This window comes from Pseudonaja textilis, chromosome 8, assembly GCF_049901715.1.
Source record: "Pseudonaja textilis isolate UNSWEBS1 chromosome 8, rPseTex1.2, whole genome shotgun sequence".
Classification (NCBI taxonomy): domain Eukaryota; kingdom Metazoa; phylum Chordata; class Lepidosauria; order Squamata; family Elapidae; genus Pseudonaja; species Pseudonaja textilis.
This window is the reverse complement of record NC_141997.1, coordinates 18773141-18793601: the sequence shown is the minus strand read 5'-3', so window position 1 is coordinate 18793601 and position 20461 is coordinate 18773141. Positions and strand designations below refer to the sequence as shown.

General features: G+C 35.1%; 1 protein-coding gene and 1 long non-coding RNA gene across 7 annotated transcripts in view; one reads left to right on the top strand and one right to left on the bottom strand.

Annotated features, from left to right (window-relative positions):
• LOC148125133 (uncharacterized) overlaps positions 1-11787 on the top strand; it is a 93912-nt gene extending 82125 nt beyond the window's left edge. Inside the window, exons 3-5 of one of the 3 annotated variants that reach the window (XR_015744559.1) lie at positions 9063-9193; positions 9952-10116; positions 10795-11787. This is a non-coding gene — a long non-coding RNA (uncharacterized LOC148125133). Of the gene's footprint in view, positions 1-8124; positions 8236-9062; positions 9194-9951; positions 10462-10794 lie in introns of those variants that run through there. The other 2 variants (XR_015744560.1, XR_015744558.1) reach the window with 2 other exon arrangements.
• A 3319-nt stretch (positions 11788-15106) lies between these two features.
• The window catches only part of GABRB3 (gamma-aminobutyric acid type A receptor subunit beta3), a 242476-nt gene continuing 237121 nt past the window's right edge, over positions 15107-20461 (bottom strand). For all 4 annotated transcript variants that reach the window (XM_087938444.1, XM_087938442.1, XM_087938443.1 and 1 more), the window contains one exon: positions 15107-17631. In XM_087938444.1, the coding sequence (XP_087794570.1) occupies positions 17281-17631 (351 nt within the window). In that variant the 3' untranslated portion in view covers positions 15107-17280. The remainder of the gene's footprint in view (positions 17632-20461) is intronic.

The following is a 20461-nucleotide window of genomic DNA, read 5'->3' as shown; positions in this document are numbered from 1 at the left end:
TTAATGCCCAGCAAACCAGGAACTTATTTGGGTTCTAAACAAGATTATAAATTAGATAAATACCACATTAATGTATGTTTGAGCTTGTTATGGAGAGTTTAGTAATGATAGTCTGTATAAAATCAGCCTGGGTGTTATATTTAAAAAGATTGCTACTTTTGGTAGCATTATGAAGTTTTGTGTGCATATGTGCCTTTGAGTCAATCTTGATGCCTAACAAGGACATGAACTTGTTTTCCTGGTAACATTTTTTGGAAGTGGTTTCCCCTTGCTACCTTACTAGGGTTAAGAGAGAGTAACTTGAACACGTTCCATGGGCAAGATTGGAAGAAGTAGAGAGGGAGGAATCCTTGCTGATTCTCTTTGAATCAGCAAGGAATAAGAAGCCATTATTCAGTGAAAAGAATCTTATATACAAAATATGAACACATTTCTGCAAAAATGTCTGGCTGAAGGCCCATAATTATAGTCTATCTGAAACAGTAAATGGTTGTCTCACCAGTAAGCCTTTATTAAATTAACTGCTTTTCAGATAAGTGTCTGGTTTGTCTTATTTTGGAACATGACTTAATTTATTCAAAAAGAGTTTCATCTGTTGTGGTCTCTACATTATAACAACACTGTCTTCTGCTGTTGATGTTGAACTGCTGTGACATCTCATAAGAAACCAGGACCTTGTATAGCTCTATAAACATGCTTATAGGGAGCAATTACTCCTTGACTGAATGATGGAATCGATACATACATATTCTGAAGAGCCTTAGCTTTCATGCCTACTAGTGGTGAAGACTATATATGGAAAAATCAATTTGCTTGTCAAGATGGAATTTTCTGACTAACCTAAAGCCTTGAAATCTGGAATGAAACATGTGGGCGAATGAGAAAAGGTCTCAGATGAAGGTCACCAAGTCCAAATTATATTGGTTTTTTACCATTGGTTACATCCCTGGATAATGCTATTCATTTATAATCAAATGAAAATACTTATATGTAGAATGGGGAACTAGTAGTTTTCTAGACCATTTAATTTCTGAGCAGATTATCTGGGGGATGAGAGACTCAGGCTTACTAATCAATCCTGCAATGCTTTGAATGTTATTCATTTTCAGTAGCAACGGTGGTGCCACCACCAATTTTCTGTATATTGACATATTATCATAACAAAAAGTTTCCCTTCAGTGTTTATCAATATGCCTTTGAAAGTCATCACCTAGAAGAGAATAGATAAGAAAAGTTTTTCTACATAAACGTGATAAAATGTATGATTACAATGAATGATTTCTAAATAGTAGCTTTATTATGGATTAAGACAATTATAAATATGGAAATTGTGTAGGATTTACACAATGGAGCAAAAACTTTAATCAAATAATCTAAGGAGGAAAGTGACTAGAGGTTTTAATTCTTCTTTTCTCCATGGAATATGGAACAATCTCAAAGGTTTTTTTTAAAAAAAAACATCAAACTTTACAAAAGAAAAAGAGAAGAAATCTCTAACAGTCATTTGTTTTTTTAAAATTCTAAATATGTAGGAAATAAAGCAAAGATCTGCTAAGTTTACAAACTTGTTGAATGGAAAAAAAGAAATCCAATGATAATAGTATGGCACTAATCTTTCCCTTTCCCTGACTCCAGAACTCACCAGAATTTTTCAGAAAAAAAGATCTGAATTGATTTGAAAGGAAACGATTATCTTTATGTAAATTTGATATATGCATAAAAACTGAAGTTTATGCAATCACTGAGTTTGTACAGAATTATAAAGATTATAATTATTTTTTATAAATATAAAAATGATTTCACATCCTGAAATAAAATCCTTTGCTCACGCCCCCCCGCCCCCCAAACTTCATTGAGCACTTGAAGAAATTTCAGAATTTTGTCTAAACTATTGGGAAGATGGTATCTTCCAACTAGACACAACTTTTTCTGTCTTTTATTTTAAAAGAATAAAACATTTTCCTATCAATAGATGATAAGACAAAAATCTTGTCTCCCTTAATGTTGATTTCTATCAAGGTTAAGGAATGCATATTCCTAGTCTAGGAAACAGGCTGCCATTCTTGTTAAAGCAGGCTGAGGCATTTCATTGGATGAAACCAATTAGCTCCTGTTCTTCCACTTCATTAAGGGAGACATCTTTGATTTGGGACAGAGAGATTAAACCAAAGAGTGTGCAATATGTGCCCTGATTCTCTATGGTGTAGTGCATCATGGGTTCCTATAAGTTGTTTTGACCTCTTTTCATTGACTGAAATCTCCTGTTAAACTCATCTTGCCCCTCTTTTGGCAAATCTATGTAGTCTTTTCAGTAAAGACTCTGGAACAACAGGTGTTCTGGCTTTTACAATTAGATTTACTTATGAATGCTGGACCTTGTAGAACTAGGTTCTTTGCTGAGTCTGGCCAACAGATATTTAATCTTTCTCCCACATAGCCAAATGTTTTCTATCTTATCTTCTTTTTGATCCATTCATTCTTTAGGACTATTTTCTTTATAAATAAATTGTTCCCATTATATATCTATAATATATTCATATGAATATATTGTCCCTTATTGATTTCCTACCAAAAATTTACAGTGTAACGCTTGTAGAGTTGCTGTAGTCTAGTGGTTCAGGCATTTGATTAAGATCAGGGAGACACAGAACATCCAGACTAGCAAGTTTTATTGATATCACTGAATACATTTCCTTGAATCATTTAAAACAACCAGTATAACTATAAGTTTAAAGATTTGTATTTTTTTTAATATTGAGCAAAAGATCAACTATTTTATTGAGTTTGGAAAGTTTTACATGGATTAAGAACTCAAATGAGCTTGATTTAAGACTTTCAGCTTGATTGAAAATATCCTCTCCATGGGAAAATCCTTTGTTTACATAATAAGACTTTGAAGATTAGAGACTTCAGAACACCAGATGGCTACTTAAAAGAAACATTTGATTTATGATGACAGGAGCTTTTTGAACTATTTAACTCATTCATAGTATCTCTTGGTGTTATTGCAGAGGAGCAAGCCCCGATAAATAAAACTGAAATTGATTTGCAGATGAAATGAAAAACTACACCTTAGAAGGAACTTAAAATAATGGATTTACAGATAAAAAATGGTGACTTAAAATTGATAAAGAAATACAAATAAATCAGATGAACCATCTGGATTATTTCCTTATACTGAATTTACAAGAGGGATTTGTTGGAGTTGCTATGCTAGAAGTACAAAGGGGCTTGATAAAGATGATGACAAGAATTTTAGAGGTGAGAAAAATGGAGCATGAGAAGAAATATGCTAGAAATTTGGGGATTTTAAAGATTGTTTACAGAGAGAAGAAAGACTACAACATTGGTTTATTCAATCAATGCTATAGCCTTCTTGATTAGAACTGGATAAGTATGGTTATTTCTGGTAATGTTTAATTATTTTTTGAATGTGAATAGAGTGATTTATTTAAATCCTTGTGTGTCCAATCACACTTGGCCAATAAAGAATTCTATTCTATTCTAATAAAAGGAAAGGAAAGATTCAGATTGTATATAGATGTCATTTGTAATATTTACACTTTTATATCTGATAATCCATACTGGACTTTTGCTGTTTAATAGAGAGAGATGATGTTCTAGGGATGTACTTAGAGGAACTGGAGTGTGATGTGCAATGATTTACACAAATACAAACAAATTTAATTTATGCCAACTATAACTCTCCACACAATTGTTTTTAATCTTATATTACTATATATATTATATTATATTATATTATATTATATTATATTATATTATATTATATTATTATATTATATTATATTATATTATATTATATTATATTATATTTATATTATATTATATTATATTATATTATATTATATATATATATATTATATTATATATTATATTATACTATATTATATTATTATATTATATTATATTATATTACTCCGCATCCAACTCCACCCCATCCAATCCAACATCACTCAAAAGTAGGCATGCACGCCCCTAACTACCTCTATTCCAACCACAACTGGCCTTAAAATGCAAGCTACTCAATGCAAGAAGCTTTGTAAATAAAATACCTGAATTTCTCCTCTTACTAAATACAGCTAAATTTGACATTGTATTTGTCTGTGAAACATGGCTCAATGCATCTCTCCCTGACTCCATTACCACAGTAAGAGACTATCATGTTTACCGATCAGATCATGAAATCTGTAAAGGTGTTGCTATCTTCTATAAAAAGTCCCTACATCTAAAAAACATCCAAATTACCCAGGAGCTTGCTATTCCTGAGACCATCATCTGTGAACTGTCCTTAAATATCACATTTCAGTCTTACTATGTTACACAGCCCTGATTATGACATCAAACATGCAAACAAGCTAAATACACTACTAACATGGGCAGAATCCTGCCCACACGCTTTTATCTTTCTTGGTGACTTCAATCTACTTCATATTAACTGGACCCTTAATGAATGTACAACTGAACCCACACATGCAACCTTCTACAATGCAGTAACAAATCTGAGACTAGAACAACTAGTAACCAACAACACTAGACTTAACAACTGCCTCGATCTCAACTTCTGCAGTAATTTGAATTCAATTTACAGAATACAAATTAAAGAATGCTTTTCCAACAGTGACCACAACATGATTGACTTTTGTCTCAAAATACGTCCACACAAAAATCATCACAATGACAGAAACCCCAATTATAACTTCAAAAAAGGCAACTATGATCTTATAAACAACGATCTCTCATCCTTTGATTGGCAATTTCTATTCTCTGGATGCAATACTGTAGAAGACCATTACAACATATTTTTACTTGAAGTCCAAAGAGTCATCAAACTATATGTACCATTAACAGCTCCCAAAACCAGAAAAAACAAATTACCCCAAAAAATAAGGAAGCTTCAATCCAAAAAGAAATCACTTTGGTGGAAAAACAATTCTGGCCACGTTGCCAACTTCAAAAACTGATATAAAAATTTATGCCACCAGATAAAAACTGAATGCACTAATTATCACATTAAACAAGAAGAAAACTTTCTATGCACCAATTCCACCCGCGCTTTCAACAATTTGGTAAACAACAAACTAAAAGACTCAAGGTCCATCCCACCCCTGAAAGGACCTAATGGTAAAGACTGCAACAACAACACTATTAATGCCAACCTCTTTAACACATTCTTTGGCTCAGTATTTGTAAGCAGCAATGGATCATGCCCAGTATTTCCTGGTCGAACCACAGACAACTACAATAATCTAATACGTATTAATTTTACAGAAGACAATGTTGAAAAAGCACTACGCAATCTAAAACCATCTCTATCTATTGGACCGGACGGAATATGTGCCTACTTCTTAAAAAAGCTACCCATTGCCATAGCCGAACCTCTAAGCATAATCTTTGAAAAATCTTTCAGCACCAGCTCCTTGCCAAAACTATGGTCACAAGCCACGATCCTCCCCATCTTCAAAAAGGGAGACCCCAGCCTAGTTGAAAATTATAGACCAATCTCTTTATGCTGCGTCACCTGTAAAGTCATGGAATCAATAATTAACCAATCCGTCATCCTCCACTTAGAAACAAACAACCTACTCTCTAATAAACAATTTGGTTTTAGGAAAAAAACTATCCTGTAATCTGCAACTCTTACTCTGCAAAAACATATGGACTACACAACTTGATCAGGGCAAAGCAATAGACGCAATCTACATAGACTTCTGTAAAGCCTTTGAGTCAGTGGTACATGACAAACTACTCCTAAAACTAAAATCTTATGGTATCTCTGGACACCTGCATAACTGGATAGAAGCATTCCTGTCAAGCAGACAACAAATGGTCAAAATTGGGAGCGTCCTATCAAATTCTGTACCTGTCAACAGTGGTGTCCCCCCAAGGCAGTGTTCTAGGACCAACTCTCTTCATACTCTACATAAATGACCTCTGTGATCATATTAAGAGCAACTGCGTTCTCTTCGCTGATGATGTAAAGCTGTTCAATACCACAGACAATACTGCTACCCTTCAAAAAGACCTTGACTATGTATCAGAATGGTCAAACAAATGGCAACTTCAAATCTTAACAAATAAGTGCTCTGTCCTATATATTGGCAACAAAAAATCAGAAAGTAAAATACAGACTGAATAGTCAAGACCTTGTTGATGATCCAAACTCTGTCAAGGATCTTGGAGTACTCATCTCTAATGACCTAAGTGCTAGAGCCCACTGTAACTATATAGTCAAAAAGGCGTTAGGAGTTGTTAACCTAATCTTACATAGCTTTTTCTCTGGTAATATTACACTAATAACTAGAGCATACTTTTGCTAGACCAATACTCGAATACAGCTCATCAGTCTCGAACCCACATTATGTATCTGATATTAACACAGTTGAGAAAGTCCAGAAATATTTCACAAGAAGAGTTCTCTACTCCTCTACTCATTGCAGAATACCTTATGCCACCAGACTCGAAATTCTAGACCTAGAAAACCTAGAACTACACTGTCTTCGGTCTGATCTAAGTATAGTATATAAAAACATACATTGCAACATCCTACCTATCAATGAATACTTCAGCTTCAACCATAATAACACAAGAGTAAACAATAGATACAAACTCAAGGTTACCCACACCAAACTTGATTGCAGGAAATACGAGTTCAGCAACAGAGTGGTCAATGTCTGGAATGCTCTACCTGACTCTGTGGTGTTTTCCCCAAACCCACAAAACTTTAACCTTAGACTGTCTACTATTGACCTCACCCTTTTCCTAAGAGGTCTGTAAGGGGTGTGCATAAGTGCACCAATGTGCCTAACGTCCCTGTCCTATTGTTTCTTTTATGTTTTTTTTTCTTATATGTATCCATATATTCATACCTATGTTTTACTTATACCTATTATCTTGTAAGCAATTGACAAAATAAAAATAAATAAATAAATAAAAAATAAAAATCAATTCCATCTAGGAAAGTCTTTCTTGATTTTTTTCTTTTCTCTCAATCCATTTATCTCCTTGATTCAATTTTAATCCATTCTCAGTTATAGCCAAATCAATTCAGTGTGTTTCTTTTGTAGTCATCATTTCCTTTTTATTTTCAAAATCCAGTAGAAGTCCTACATTCGTTCAGCACCCATTCACTGTTGACCTTCTGTTTTCTAATTTTGCCATATATACTCAAGTTTTCTGTTCTCACTACATTCAGCTTACTTTTATTTTTCTTATGATAGTCTCAACTTTCCTTTTCATACCAGTAGGTCATACGGAGAATCAAAAAGTTTCATATAGCTACCTTGAACTTTCATCCAGTGATTTCCTCTTCTTATGCCGTACAGACTCACATTTATCGTAAATGACTCAGGTTTTCAGCCAACACTATGACATCAAACTCAAAGAGATGAGGAAAATTACTTCTTTTGCCCAACTTTAGCTTACACATTGTACACTAAGATTGCCCAAGAAATAAATTCAAGATCCTGTTTGTCTGACCATACTTCTTTCAGAAGACCTTTTTAAGGTGAGTGGGCCTCAATCATATTTTTTTTAACTTGTGTTTCCTAGGAAACTTAATATAGTTGAATACTTTGTTAACATCATATATGTATTTTAAGTATTTTTTTCATAAATGAGTTCTGTAAACAGGCATATGCACACATTGTAAGTCATTTATTAACAACATAATCGGTTCCAAGATCGAATCTGGGTCGGTCACTGGGACTCACTCTTCTGAGCTTTCGGAGTCATGCTGGAGACCAACTTTGGGGCAACTTCTCTCTACTGGAATATGTGATTTCAGCTATTCTGTGAGTTGTATGTATGTGGTGCCTTCCTATTAGTTGATTGGTGTGTTGATGGCTGGCGATTGACTGTTGTTTCCTTGTGATGTCAAGCTCACAGTCCTAAGTACTTGATAAGCTGGTGGTAAATCAACACTCCTGTTAACTGACAAGGTGTCCATTTCCCAGGCTTCAATCATTTCCCTGGTCACCTTTGTACCCGCATGCCCAATGATTTTAGTATCATTGGTTGTTTTAGCATTCTAAGATATGTTTTTCTTATAAGAGTTATTTAAACTTCTGGCTTAGGTAAATATTTATTGAATCATTCTTTTACTAGGAGCTGTGGTGGTGCAGTGGTTAGAATGCAGTATCATAGGTTAATTCTGCTGACTGCCAGGGGTTCGATCCTGATCAGCTCAAGGTTGACTCAGCCTTCCATCTTTCCAAGGTCTGTAAAATGAGGAGCCAGATTATTGTGGGCAATATGCTGACTCTTTACACTGCTTAGAGAGGGCTGTAAGTCTAAGTGCCACGTGCTACTGCTATTCAATAAGCTATCAGCAGAAAGAGCAGCAGTACAATTAGAATTTTTCTTAGATTTTTCTGAACTATTGAAAAAATTAAAGCACAGATATGTGCTATACCTGAACTGGAACCGAAAGTGGCAAACAGCAGAACACTGCATCAATGAACCAGCTTACAGGCTCTTTATTATTGCTGGGCTTATTTATTACCAAGTTCAGGCATTCAATATGAGCTGGACTATAAAATGTACTTCAGGGAAGCTCCTGGTTGTAGGGGGAAAAATCACATTAAAATGTTCCATCTCAAAGAAGAGGCTTACCCATGGGAGGTGGTTATACTGCTGCATGAGGATAGAAACCAGGAACTGGCTTGTACATGCATCATTATATTGAGCACACTTCTTGGTTGAATGGAAACAGAATTGGGCTTTCACGCCAGCTTGGCTGCAGCTCCCTCCTATCCACCACTCCTCACATGTGCTCTTTTGCTTCTTCTAAATAGTTGGCATGATCTCCCAGTGTGATGAAATGGGGAAACAAACATCTTGGCATGGCTTCTCTGTGGGGGAAAAAACCAATCTGTGGCTAAATGTCTCAGTGGTACAAGATATTGCATTCAATTCCTGAATAACTAATCAGGCTGAAAAACCTGAAACCTGGAGAGTTGCTGTCAGTCAGTGTAAAAAATACTGAGTTAAATGGCCAAGACACTTTATCTAATATAAATGAGCACCTAATGTTTATATGACAGGTCTAATCACCACTGAGCCAAAGGAGAAAACAGAAGGACTTCAAATTACAATTAGAGCTAGCCAAAATCAGAGCTCTCTGGAACATCACAGGAACATGTTCAAATCTATCAGCACAAGGAAAGAAGACCAGGTAAGGTCTCCTTTTGCAAAGGTACCTTGTACAACTCATACTTGTACTTCCTTTCATTTGGAGGAGTCACCATTTCTTTGTCATCTTCTTCTTGGCTGTGGCCAATCTTGGCTTTGGTATACATGAGTAATAAAAATGTGTTCTTATGCTGCGGGGAGGAAAATCATGCTGGCATATGCTCTGTTTCAAAACATGGATCAGTAAACCTAAGAACAAACTAAGGGCAATTTGTTCCTATCCACTCTCTGCTTACAAGAGTGCGTTCTCTTGTACCAATGCCGTTAAGATGTTTGTTTTTGTCAATTTTACCCTAAGGGCTATGTAAGTACAACAAATTTTGTTAGAATCAGAATGGAGTGCATTATTCCCATTCTCTCCTCAGATCCCTCTGGTAACAATAAACTTAAATTTTTATGAGCAAATTTCATCTGTTTAGCTGAGCTGGTTAAAAAAATGTGCTTGAAGCAGTCATGAGGCCGATTACCACCAACCATCATTCTTATGTGGCATTCTGTACATAAAACAAAACTAATGACCTAAAATTTGGCTGCACTCAGAATTCTTCCATTTTTATCAGTTTCGGTGACAGATCATTGGATATTCTATTAGTACTCTTCATCAAGAACCACCACTTGTGACATCATATCATATCATATTACATCATATCATCATTCTAAAAATAATTTTCAGCTTTAAAAATAAAAGGAGCAGTCTTCTCTGTGCTCTGTGATAATTGACTTTTATATTTTATATTTTAGAAAGAGACCCTACAGAAGAAACATCAATACATCAGACTCACTTGAACAACTCACCTCCAGCCACAGCTGTTTCTACTATTGAACATGTTACTCAAAACAAACTGTGCAAGAGATTACAGGGCCTAACAAAATCTAGCAGAAGGATCATCAGCCTTGCACACCAAGGTACACATATAAGTTGAAAATGCTGTTTGCATTCCACTGGAATGACAAGAGTATGGATTTTCCTCAGTTTAAATGCGTTTTAGCATATAATGATGCTACATATGTACACATAGGATGAACTTTTTGCCTTAGCTGCACAATATTGAAATGTCTTATTACTTAATAATACCCTATTGAACATTCTTGAATTTGAGTTACAGTGTTTTCTGTTACCTGGAATGATATTTGGTGCCATGTGGGAAGAAACTCCATACATAAAAAGAGTTTTGAATTAATTAGAAAACCCATTCATTCTAAAACATATATAGAAAATTTGGTTTTTTATTTCCTTGTATAATGGCCATGGAAAATTGACATTCAAATGGTTTAGCATACATTACCATTGTTCCACTGCTTAATCAAATTATTTATTTTTAAATGATTTTCAATAAATAGAATATTTCCAAATCTTAAATTAAAACTCAGGAACATTCTTCTCCTTCTTTCTCCTATCCCCCAAAGCACAGATTCAGATCAAAAGATTATTGATTCTGATACAGGGTGGGTTTTTTTGGGAGGGATGGTTTGGAGTAGAAAGGCCTGACATTTGTCATGGTTTATAAAGTCATGAGGCAGTAGAAACATGTTGACTTGGATATGCAATGTAACTACTATAGTTCTTTCCATCTGCCCTCTCAGGAAGAACTTGATGGAACTACTGTATATTACTAATAAATAATGTGGACAAGGTGTCAGATACAGAAGTCCTCTCCAGAGCAGGCCTGCCATCAGTTCACACCGTGCTGATCAAAGCTCAGACACATGGCAGGCCATGTTGCAAGGATGCCAGACCACAGCAGTTCCTCCATGGTGAGCTGTCTCAAGGAAAATGATCACAAGGGGGACAAAGGAAGTGATACAAAGATATGTTGAAAGCCTCTCTCAAGTCCATGAATATTGACACCACCTCCTGGGAAACTTTGGCACAAGATAGATCAACATGGTGCATGTTGATTCACCAGACTGCCACACATTTGAAGACAGAAGAATAATCATATCACAAGAGAAGCAAGCTCCCCAGAGCTGCAAATGGTGCAATAGTGGTGCCCACACATGTCTGCCCAATATGTGGCAGAACATTCTGTGCCTATATAGGCCTTACCAGCCACCTACGGACACACCGTGGACAGCCCACAACTCATTAGATGTCAAGGTCCTCTTTGAAAATGACGGACGAACTTCACTGATAAATATTCCCCTTATATCCTATATACAATATCCTTATATACTATGTACATGCAGACATTATTTAGTACTGAAGTGTTATCCTGTAAAATTGCAGTGCATGGGTAGATCAGAAAGAGTTGTCAAGAACAACAAAATTGCATTCCCCTCTCTCCTATCCTAGACAGTGGAACAGTGTTTACCTAGAGTGGCACTAAAAGGGGTCTTCAGTTAGTGACCACAATGCTTTATAGACTTCCAAAGATAATAAACACGAGGATTGATTGCAAAATTACTTTTTCATCGCTGTTTTACCTGAGAATGGTCACTAATGAGACAGTCACTAAATAAGAACTGTAATTAAATCTAACTAGCCTTGCTGGTTCATAATGGTATCCAGAGGTGGTATTCAGCAGGTTCTAACCAGTTCTGGAGGACCAGTAGTGGAAATTATGAGTCGTTCAGAGAACCAGCAAATACCACCTCTGACTGGAGATTTTATAGAATCCCTCTCCTGCCACACCCACCAAGCCACGCCCACAGAACCAGTATTAAAAAAATTTGAATCCCACCATGGATGTTATCATGTTAGGTGTGTCACTGCTAAATGGTTTTATTCATGTAATGAAGGAGAAAGTCTTAAATATATAGTGTATGTAATATAAATATAGTAATATAGTAATACATATAGTAATACATATAGTAATAGTAATACATATAGTAATATATAGTATATAGTAATATACTATAGTATAGTATATAGTAATGTTTTGTGACAATAATTGGGTAGCATAAATGTTGTATGTAATCTCTGCTTGCCTAAATAAAAAGTAAAAGACATCCTCCCCCAAACCCCTCCATATATAATATAGGGATTCTGGAAATATTATTTGCACTTTTTGAAATGTCATCTTTTTTCACAAAGGAAGTACACCTGATCAGCTATTATATGCAGTCCATAATATTGTCCTTTTTACAAGATACTAAAAGTAATCCTGAGCAAAGTTTTGAAATTCTTTTCATCACTTTCATCACTCAAGTGATGTATAAATATGAATTGATATTTTATTTCCTATTTTAAAATGTAGTTCTACCTGATGTCAGAAACCAGAATCTTTTCCAATTCCAGTGCATTCTTTGACATAAACCCTAACCCAACACACTACAACTAAGATATATTTTAGATCTTAAGAATATTGTATATAATATAAATGATATATCGTTTAGAGTAGGGGTGTCAATGGATTTCTTCAAGGGCCAGATCAGAATTTTATTTCTGATCTGCAAGCTGGCAGGGGGGCAGTGTGGGGGGGGGGGCAGCAGGATGGATGCTTTCTGCAGCACCTGCTGGCCAAAACAGAGTGTGTGGGGTCTGAGAGTGGCCCGCTTTACCTCATTTTAGTCCCCATGGCCTCCTGTAGCACTTGGCCAGACAAAAACAAGCCATGTGGCTCATTTTTGGACTGTTTCTCAGCCTGTTTTGGGCTCGTTTTTTAGCCCATTTGGGGGGGGCATTTTCAGCCCATTTCGGCCTGTTTGGGGCTCATTTTCAGCCCATTTTTGGCCTGTTTTTCAGCCAATTTTTGACCCATTTGGGGCCCATTTTTTGGCCTGGTTTTGGCTGGCAGAGTGTTGCAAGAGGCCATGGATGGTGAAAATAAGGCATGGGAGGCTGTATGTGGCCCATTTTATCTGCCAGAAGCACCACGGGCCAGTCCCTTTATAGTTCCAGGCCGGCCCTGCAGGCTGGATTTAAGTACCCTGCGAGCTGGATGCGGGGTGCGGACTTTGAGTTTGACACCCCTGGTTTACAGCTATTCCATTTTTACCACTGAACACAAATTAGCAAGCTCTAATTAATTATTATTTCAGCAATAATAATTTCAAGACAAAAAATTAAGATCATTTAGCCTCAAAGCATAATGCTGCCACCACCGTGCCTCATTGTGGATATGGTGTAATTTTGGTGATGTGCAGTTTTGTTTTAGCACCAAATATACTTTTGGTTTGGTACATTAACACATTTTTCATATGCTTTTGTCAGACTTTATATAGATTTTTGCAAAATATTGCATTTTTTTCTTTGTAAGAAAAGGCTTCCAACTTGCCACTTTGCCACACCCCAGATATATGAAGAATATAAGAGCTTGTACATGAAGAGTACTTGACTGAAATTCCTGCAGCTCCTTTAATGTTGCTTGTAGGCCTTTTGGACCAGTTTTCTTGATTGTTTTTTTCTTCTATTTTGGAGAGACAACCAGTTCTTGTTAATATCACTGTTCTGTCATATTTTCTCCACTTCTTGATTATTGTCTTCACTATGTTCCATGTTATATCCAATGATATAATATATAATGTGTATATACATATATAAAAAGCAATACAAAGTTATGGATCTTATGATTATATATATATATATATATAATATATATATTCATTCTTAAGTCTTCGCGAGTACTTACATGTATGGTATTCAGCTTTGTTCGGGTATTTTCCCATGTCATTATAGTTGTGCTTTTAAAGTTGTAGCAACGTTTCAGACGAACACAATACAGAAGCCTGATGATGGCAGATGAGATTCTGCCGAAACGTTGCTACAACTTTAAAAGCACAACTATAATGACGTGGGAAAATAGGTCTAGGTGTGTTCGGGTCTTTTCCCATGTAACATTAAGAATATCCTGGTGACATTTCGGCAAGGTCCCATTCGCCATTCTCAGGCTGGTGCTTACGGCTTCGTGCCAGTGCAAGCACAAGGCGAAAGCACCAGCCTGAGGATGGCGAGTGGGACCTTGACAAAACATCACCAAGATATTCTTAATCTTACACGGGAAAAGACCCGAACACGCCTAGACCTACATACCTGTACCCATGAAAATCTACGTATGTATGTATGTATGTATGTATAAAAAATATATGTCATAAGATCCATAACTTTGTATTGCTTTTTATACAAAAATATTTGGTGGAAGAGTTAAATTTTTGTTCTAAAATATTTTTCGGATGCTGATGCATGCTTATCTTTGTTAGCGTCTTTTATTGAGGATCAACACAGCTGCTAAGTTCATATATAAATTCACAAAAATTTTCCCAATAGAAAATGATTACCAAGGTGGTGAAAAACCATCTTGGAAAGACAGAATGGGAGAGCTTTATGCTCAAGCTCCCCAACTGTATCGATCTTCCAATATTTCCATAGGAAATATCCATAGTTCTGGCAATGTGGTGAGGCCATTTGAAAGATCATGTTTCAGCCTGACTTCCCAGTTCTTGGGGAGGGGGTTAAAGATTGGGGTGTGAGCCTTTTCTAGAATCCTCAAACATTTTATTTACAATTTAGATATTATACTTTACATTTTAAACATTAGATAAATATACGTGCTATAGGTTGCAGTTCTGTTTCTTCAGGAGGCTGAGTTGGACTGCAGTTTGAATGATCAAAGTTTTATATCATCTACGTACAAGTACTTACTTGTTAAATTAAAATACTAGCATTTCACTGAATATTCTTAGTTTAAGAACATCTTATAGATTTTTGAAAGATGTTTTAATACCGGTATTGGCATAATAGCAAAATGAATAAGAACATTAACAGTATTTTTTTAAAGTTTTAATGTATACATATTTATCCAAGAAAGCTAACTCCCACCAGCCTAGATATTAGTTCATTTCTTTCTGTCAAAATCAAAAGTATATAATCTGGAAACAATAAAATTGTGTGATTTTTGAATCACCCCCAAGTTTATTCTTTTTGACGCAGTAAAAAAAAATCTAGTACATCAGTGGACAAGTTCTTAAAATATTTATTTCTTTAGTGTTGCTTTTTACTAAAAAGATGACTGTTTACCAAAAAGCTTTATAATGAAAACCAAAAGTGGATAACTTAGTCAGCCACAACATAACTTTGGGTAATATCCAATTAAGTTTCCCACCACTGGAATATCAAGACAATGCCCACTGCAGGTCTAAAGTATTGAGAAGAGGGAAATGGTGTATCCTATACACAATCTTCATTAGATGTTGTATTTTCTCCCTTTCTTAAAAGATATTATGAGATGCAGAAACATTTACGTAACATGGTACATGCTATTCCGTAGAGTAGGCAGTATAAAAATTGGTTCTTCTTGTCCACACATATAAATCTATTAAAGTTCCAGATGAACTTACACACCATTTTCACAGTCCAAATTGCTATTGTAAAATTCACAGGATGCAGAGTTGTTGTTGGACTGTAACCGAAAACTTCACATTTCTCTGCAGTCTTCTCTAAACCTGAACTGCTAAGCTGTATGCTAATTTTATAGTACTGAAACATTTGTACCCTAATTCCAGAATCTGTTAGTAGGAAAAAGTTTGGAACTGATGAAAATATGAATAAGAAGAAAAACAAAAATGGCAACATTTTGCCAAAGTAAAATAACAAAGCATAAAACTTAAAAAAATATGTTTGTGTCTTATTATTTATGTTTTGTGAATGTAGCACATCAGCTATATTATCTGTTCCAGGGTATATACAAAATAGATCTGAAAATGTTCTGTTATTGAATCTATACATTAGAAATGTTCTATTGATTTAATTCTAATGAAAAAAATCTTGTAACTTCACAGAAATAAAATGATATACCATGCCATCACAATAGAAAGCACTAAAAAATTAAGTAACATACAGATATGTGTGTATGTGTGTGTGCATATTGTGCAAATATATTTTATATTAATCTTGTTCAAATAATTTTGATAATATGAATGCATTTTCCTGCCTGTTAAAAAAACAAAAATATTTTCTAAATAATCTTTGGAATACTGATTTTTTTAAATAAAACTTTGAGCTAGAATCACCTGATCATCTCTTGGTTGGCATCATGGATTTTTTTAAAAAGCAGCATAGTAACAAGAAGCTTAGAAAGAACTAATTTTCTAATCCATAGACCTGCTGCCTTTCAAAATCTCCTGTACTCTAGCTATCTCCTGGAAATCTGAAATGGTGAACAAGTACACAAAGCACATGAGAGTTAAACTGGCCATACAATAAAACTGTGATGATAGATCATGCAGAAGGAAGGTATTCTCATTGAATCTGAATGTTCATAATTTGGATCAATTTTCATTACTGAGGTACATATATTGTATAAAATCTAGAGGTGATGAACAAACCCTCTGTTGGCTAAATCCTTGATTTCATCAATTTTAGTTTCATAAATGGAGATTGAATAGAATTGATTAAGTCTTCACTGGCTGAAGTCTGCCCAATAAAGGATTTACTGTAGTTTAATCAAAAAGAATCTCCATAGATAGTATCTCCTAATTTTGAATAGATGGTTTAATAATCCCACATTTTAAAAAATCCTGAAAATGTGAGCAGTTGTTCAATTTAAAATAACATATTATTATAGAAGTAATTATGACTGTTCCGAGGACAAGTAAAAGTGATCAAGAAAATGCAAAATTAAAATATTCCATTGTGAACAAAATATATTAACACAGAATCTCAAAGTTGATTATGAAACAATTCAATTGCCCAGTATTAAACAAATAATATTAAAACCCGTCTTACATAATGGACAGTGTAAATGACAGTAATTAAAATAAGATATATAACTGGTTTTGCAAAAGGACAGAATTTTGATGATTTGAATAAGATTTGGTAATATTACAGAACTATATTTCTCAAAGCATACTGCTTCAAAAAGCTGCCTCTCTCATTTGAAAAGTTTATTTTAAAAGACATTTTGTGTACACCATTACATAATGTGTGTATACATGTTTATGCACAATGAGTATAATATATATTCTTTCACAATATATGTACACATAGGATTTATATATATATATATGTATATGTAAGTACGTATATATATTATATATAGTGTAAAAAGTCTTCTGTACATATACAAAATAACAGGCAAAATAGCATTTGCTTGTTACAGTCCTTTTGTTTAAAAAAACGAAGTAAAAGTCCATTTAGTTGACATAGTATAGCCAGTAGATTAAGTTGAAAAGAGAAAATGTGAAAGGAAACACCATCCTTGACCATCTGTCAATTGCATTCACATCTGTTAGATCAGGAATTTTTATTTTTAGCTGAGAAGATCTTCTCCGCAAATGACTCTTCTTAGTGTGAGTGCTAGTTCTGTCTAATGTACGTCTCCCGAGAGTTTCTCGGTGGGAACTCTGCTTTCTGTACTGGATTCCTGAGTTATCAAAGGATACGGCTGAATTCTGTGGATCACTGACACTTGTTGTGATTTCATTGCTTGCAACTTCATTGTGAATTTCAAGGGATGTTAACAATATGTTCCCATGCATATCCACCTAGTTAGAAGCAAATTGATAATTAATTATTAATTAATGTAATAATTCAAAAGTAAGATATCATATTCAGAAATGATTTACTTTCATATAAATGCGCACAAAAATAAAGTGGACTCTTTTAAAAGAGCATAAAAATAAAACAAATGGAAACAAATGCAGTATTTTTCCATCTTATATTAGAAACCATCCTTCTTCCTTTTTTGCCTTCATGACACTAAACTTGCTATGCTACCCGATTACAAAGATCTCAGTCATTGTTACAGTATTGTCTTTGTTGCTTTAATTTTACATTTATATACTAGGGGACAGGTATGTATTCATGCTTTTTATTGCTCAGTAGCACTGTTTAAAGCAAACGGAATTATTTGACTTTACTTAAGTTCACAAAAGTACCATGGCTTTCTCTAACATATTTCACAGAAATTATTAGTTTTGTGCAGCTATATTAGTCTGAAAATAGAGAAAACAGAGAATGAAATCTGGACGATGGGGTTGTTTTCTCATGTTAACAACATTTTTGTGAAATGATATGGTTATGAAGACTGAAATTGAATTGCATTTTCAATTTGTATTTTTCTAGTTTATAGATGAAATATAGTGTTTCTCACTTTTAGTTATCAAGACACTTAAATCATGTCCCTCTGCCACCTTATGACCAATATCTACTGTAAGACTGACTTTATTCCTGTAATTAGATTAAATCACAGGAACGTGTTCCTCTAGTTCTTTTCAGGAGAAAAACACGCAAGTGTGAATTGTATTTTCACTAATGGGCAAACTTTATTCAACCTCATTAACAAATCCAAATTGTACTGTTTTTATGGTTCTAATGTAGATTGATTTCCTTGGTGCTGCTTAATGAACACATAAAGCTTTTCAGAGTTTCGGTGTTTGTAACATAGGACCAGTTAGGAAAATAACTGGGTTATATTTAAATTTCCTTTCACCTTCTCATTAAACAGCTCATAATATTGAGAAAAAACAACTACCAGCCTCTCTCTCTTTTTACCCTAGTGATGTAGGCTTGGATGTAGCCAAGGCCTGAGATGTTGGTTTTCCTTCAAGAAAGTAGCTGATCCACATCCAAAAATCCACTAGTTTAACTGGCAGGTCACAGGAGCAGAGAATCTCCATTCTCCCAACCTCACATTTAGACTGATCATGGAATCATAGGATTGAACGGGAGCTTTGGAGGTTTTCTAGGCCAGCCCTCTGAATGGAAAAGCAAATCCCTTGTTAATTTTTCCCCAGCTCCTTTAATTTGGGCTCCAATATACTCTGGGCAAAAAAACAAAACAAAAGAATGGGGAGACAAACATAGGAGTGACATGGAATTAATTAAGATTCAGAAATATGAAGATAATAAATTTAGCAGCTGATTTATCTCAAATCAGTAAGTATTAGAATGGTTGTTGTCATTAGCAGAATCCAGAGATATCCACTAAGTATATCAAGATGGTTATGAATAGGCAAAATGGTATCACACAAGAAATAAAAAGAAATAAATGTATAGCTTTGCAAAACTCTTTCACACTAAAAACAGGGGAAAGCCCATGACTCACACAATTTGAGAACAACTAGCAAGAAAACTATTTTCCTTAGATCTTTTGTACAATACAAGATTAATTCTTTCTAACAAAGTCTGAACACAGATCTAGCATTTCTTCAAAAAGACACAAAGGCTGATTATGTAGGATCCCATATGATGCCGATTATCAAGTGCTCCCTAATATCTGCTTGTGCTTCACTGCTATGTGGTGACAGACTGCCATGAATTGGGGAGATGAAGGAGGGAATGCTTAGGGAAACTAAAGTAAGTGCTGTATGTCCTTAAAATGCTGCCTCAAGGTAACTCACCTGGAAGAAGGAGGGAGCCACATATCAAACTACCAAGCTTGATTGACAGTTATGAATACATCTAGACTGAACCTGATTGGTTGCTTTGGGGGGGGGGGAATGAGGGACAGCTAAGGGAGGGAAGAGGGGTTTTGGCATATGATTCTCAGTTCTGACTTTGCAATACTGCAATAGACTTGATTTCTAATAAAACTATACCTTTGTTAACCTATGAACCAAGGACCGTTTCTATTTAGAGATTTAAGTTGTGGCAGGCCTGACACTGATTTACCCTTTGAAATCCGGCATTATGTGGATAGATGCCTCAGGAAAGGACACCACTTAGAGCCCCTTTTTGATGGAAATGGGAAGTCTAAATACATGAAATACAAATAAGTAGATAAATGGGTCTAAATGCAGCTGAAAGCAAATGGCTATGTCTGATAAGGAAGGAACATTTCCACAGCAGCCTGATACGGCCAATAAATCCTGGCTGTTTCCCACCTTTGATCCCATCAAGAACTCATTACTAAGGAAATATGATAAATCAATCTCATGGCAAAAATTCCCCCATAAGAGGGAAAACGCTACTTAAAACAGGAACATCTAAACACGACTTTAAATTTTCTCTCCTATGTTTTAGGATGACATAAAGGTAACTTTATTCACCAATTCATCAATTTGTCAGCTGCTTCAATCACTGAAGTAACTCTAGGAAACTTACATATTATTATTGTAAATGACAAAATGGAAATAATAATAATAATTATATTTTTATCCTGTTATTTATATTGACGGGGGGAGAGGGAGAGGGAGGGAGAGGGAGGGAGAAGGAGAAGTTGGGGAGGGGGAGGAGAGAGAGAGAGAGAGAGAGAGAGAGAGAGAGAAATGGACAGAGACAGAGATAACGGGAGAGAAAATGAATTCAGGTGGTACACATACCTAATATTCCTGCTGTCTATTCTTCCCAGATCAAGCACCCAGTGAGCTGAGT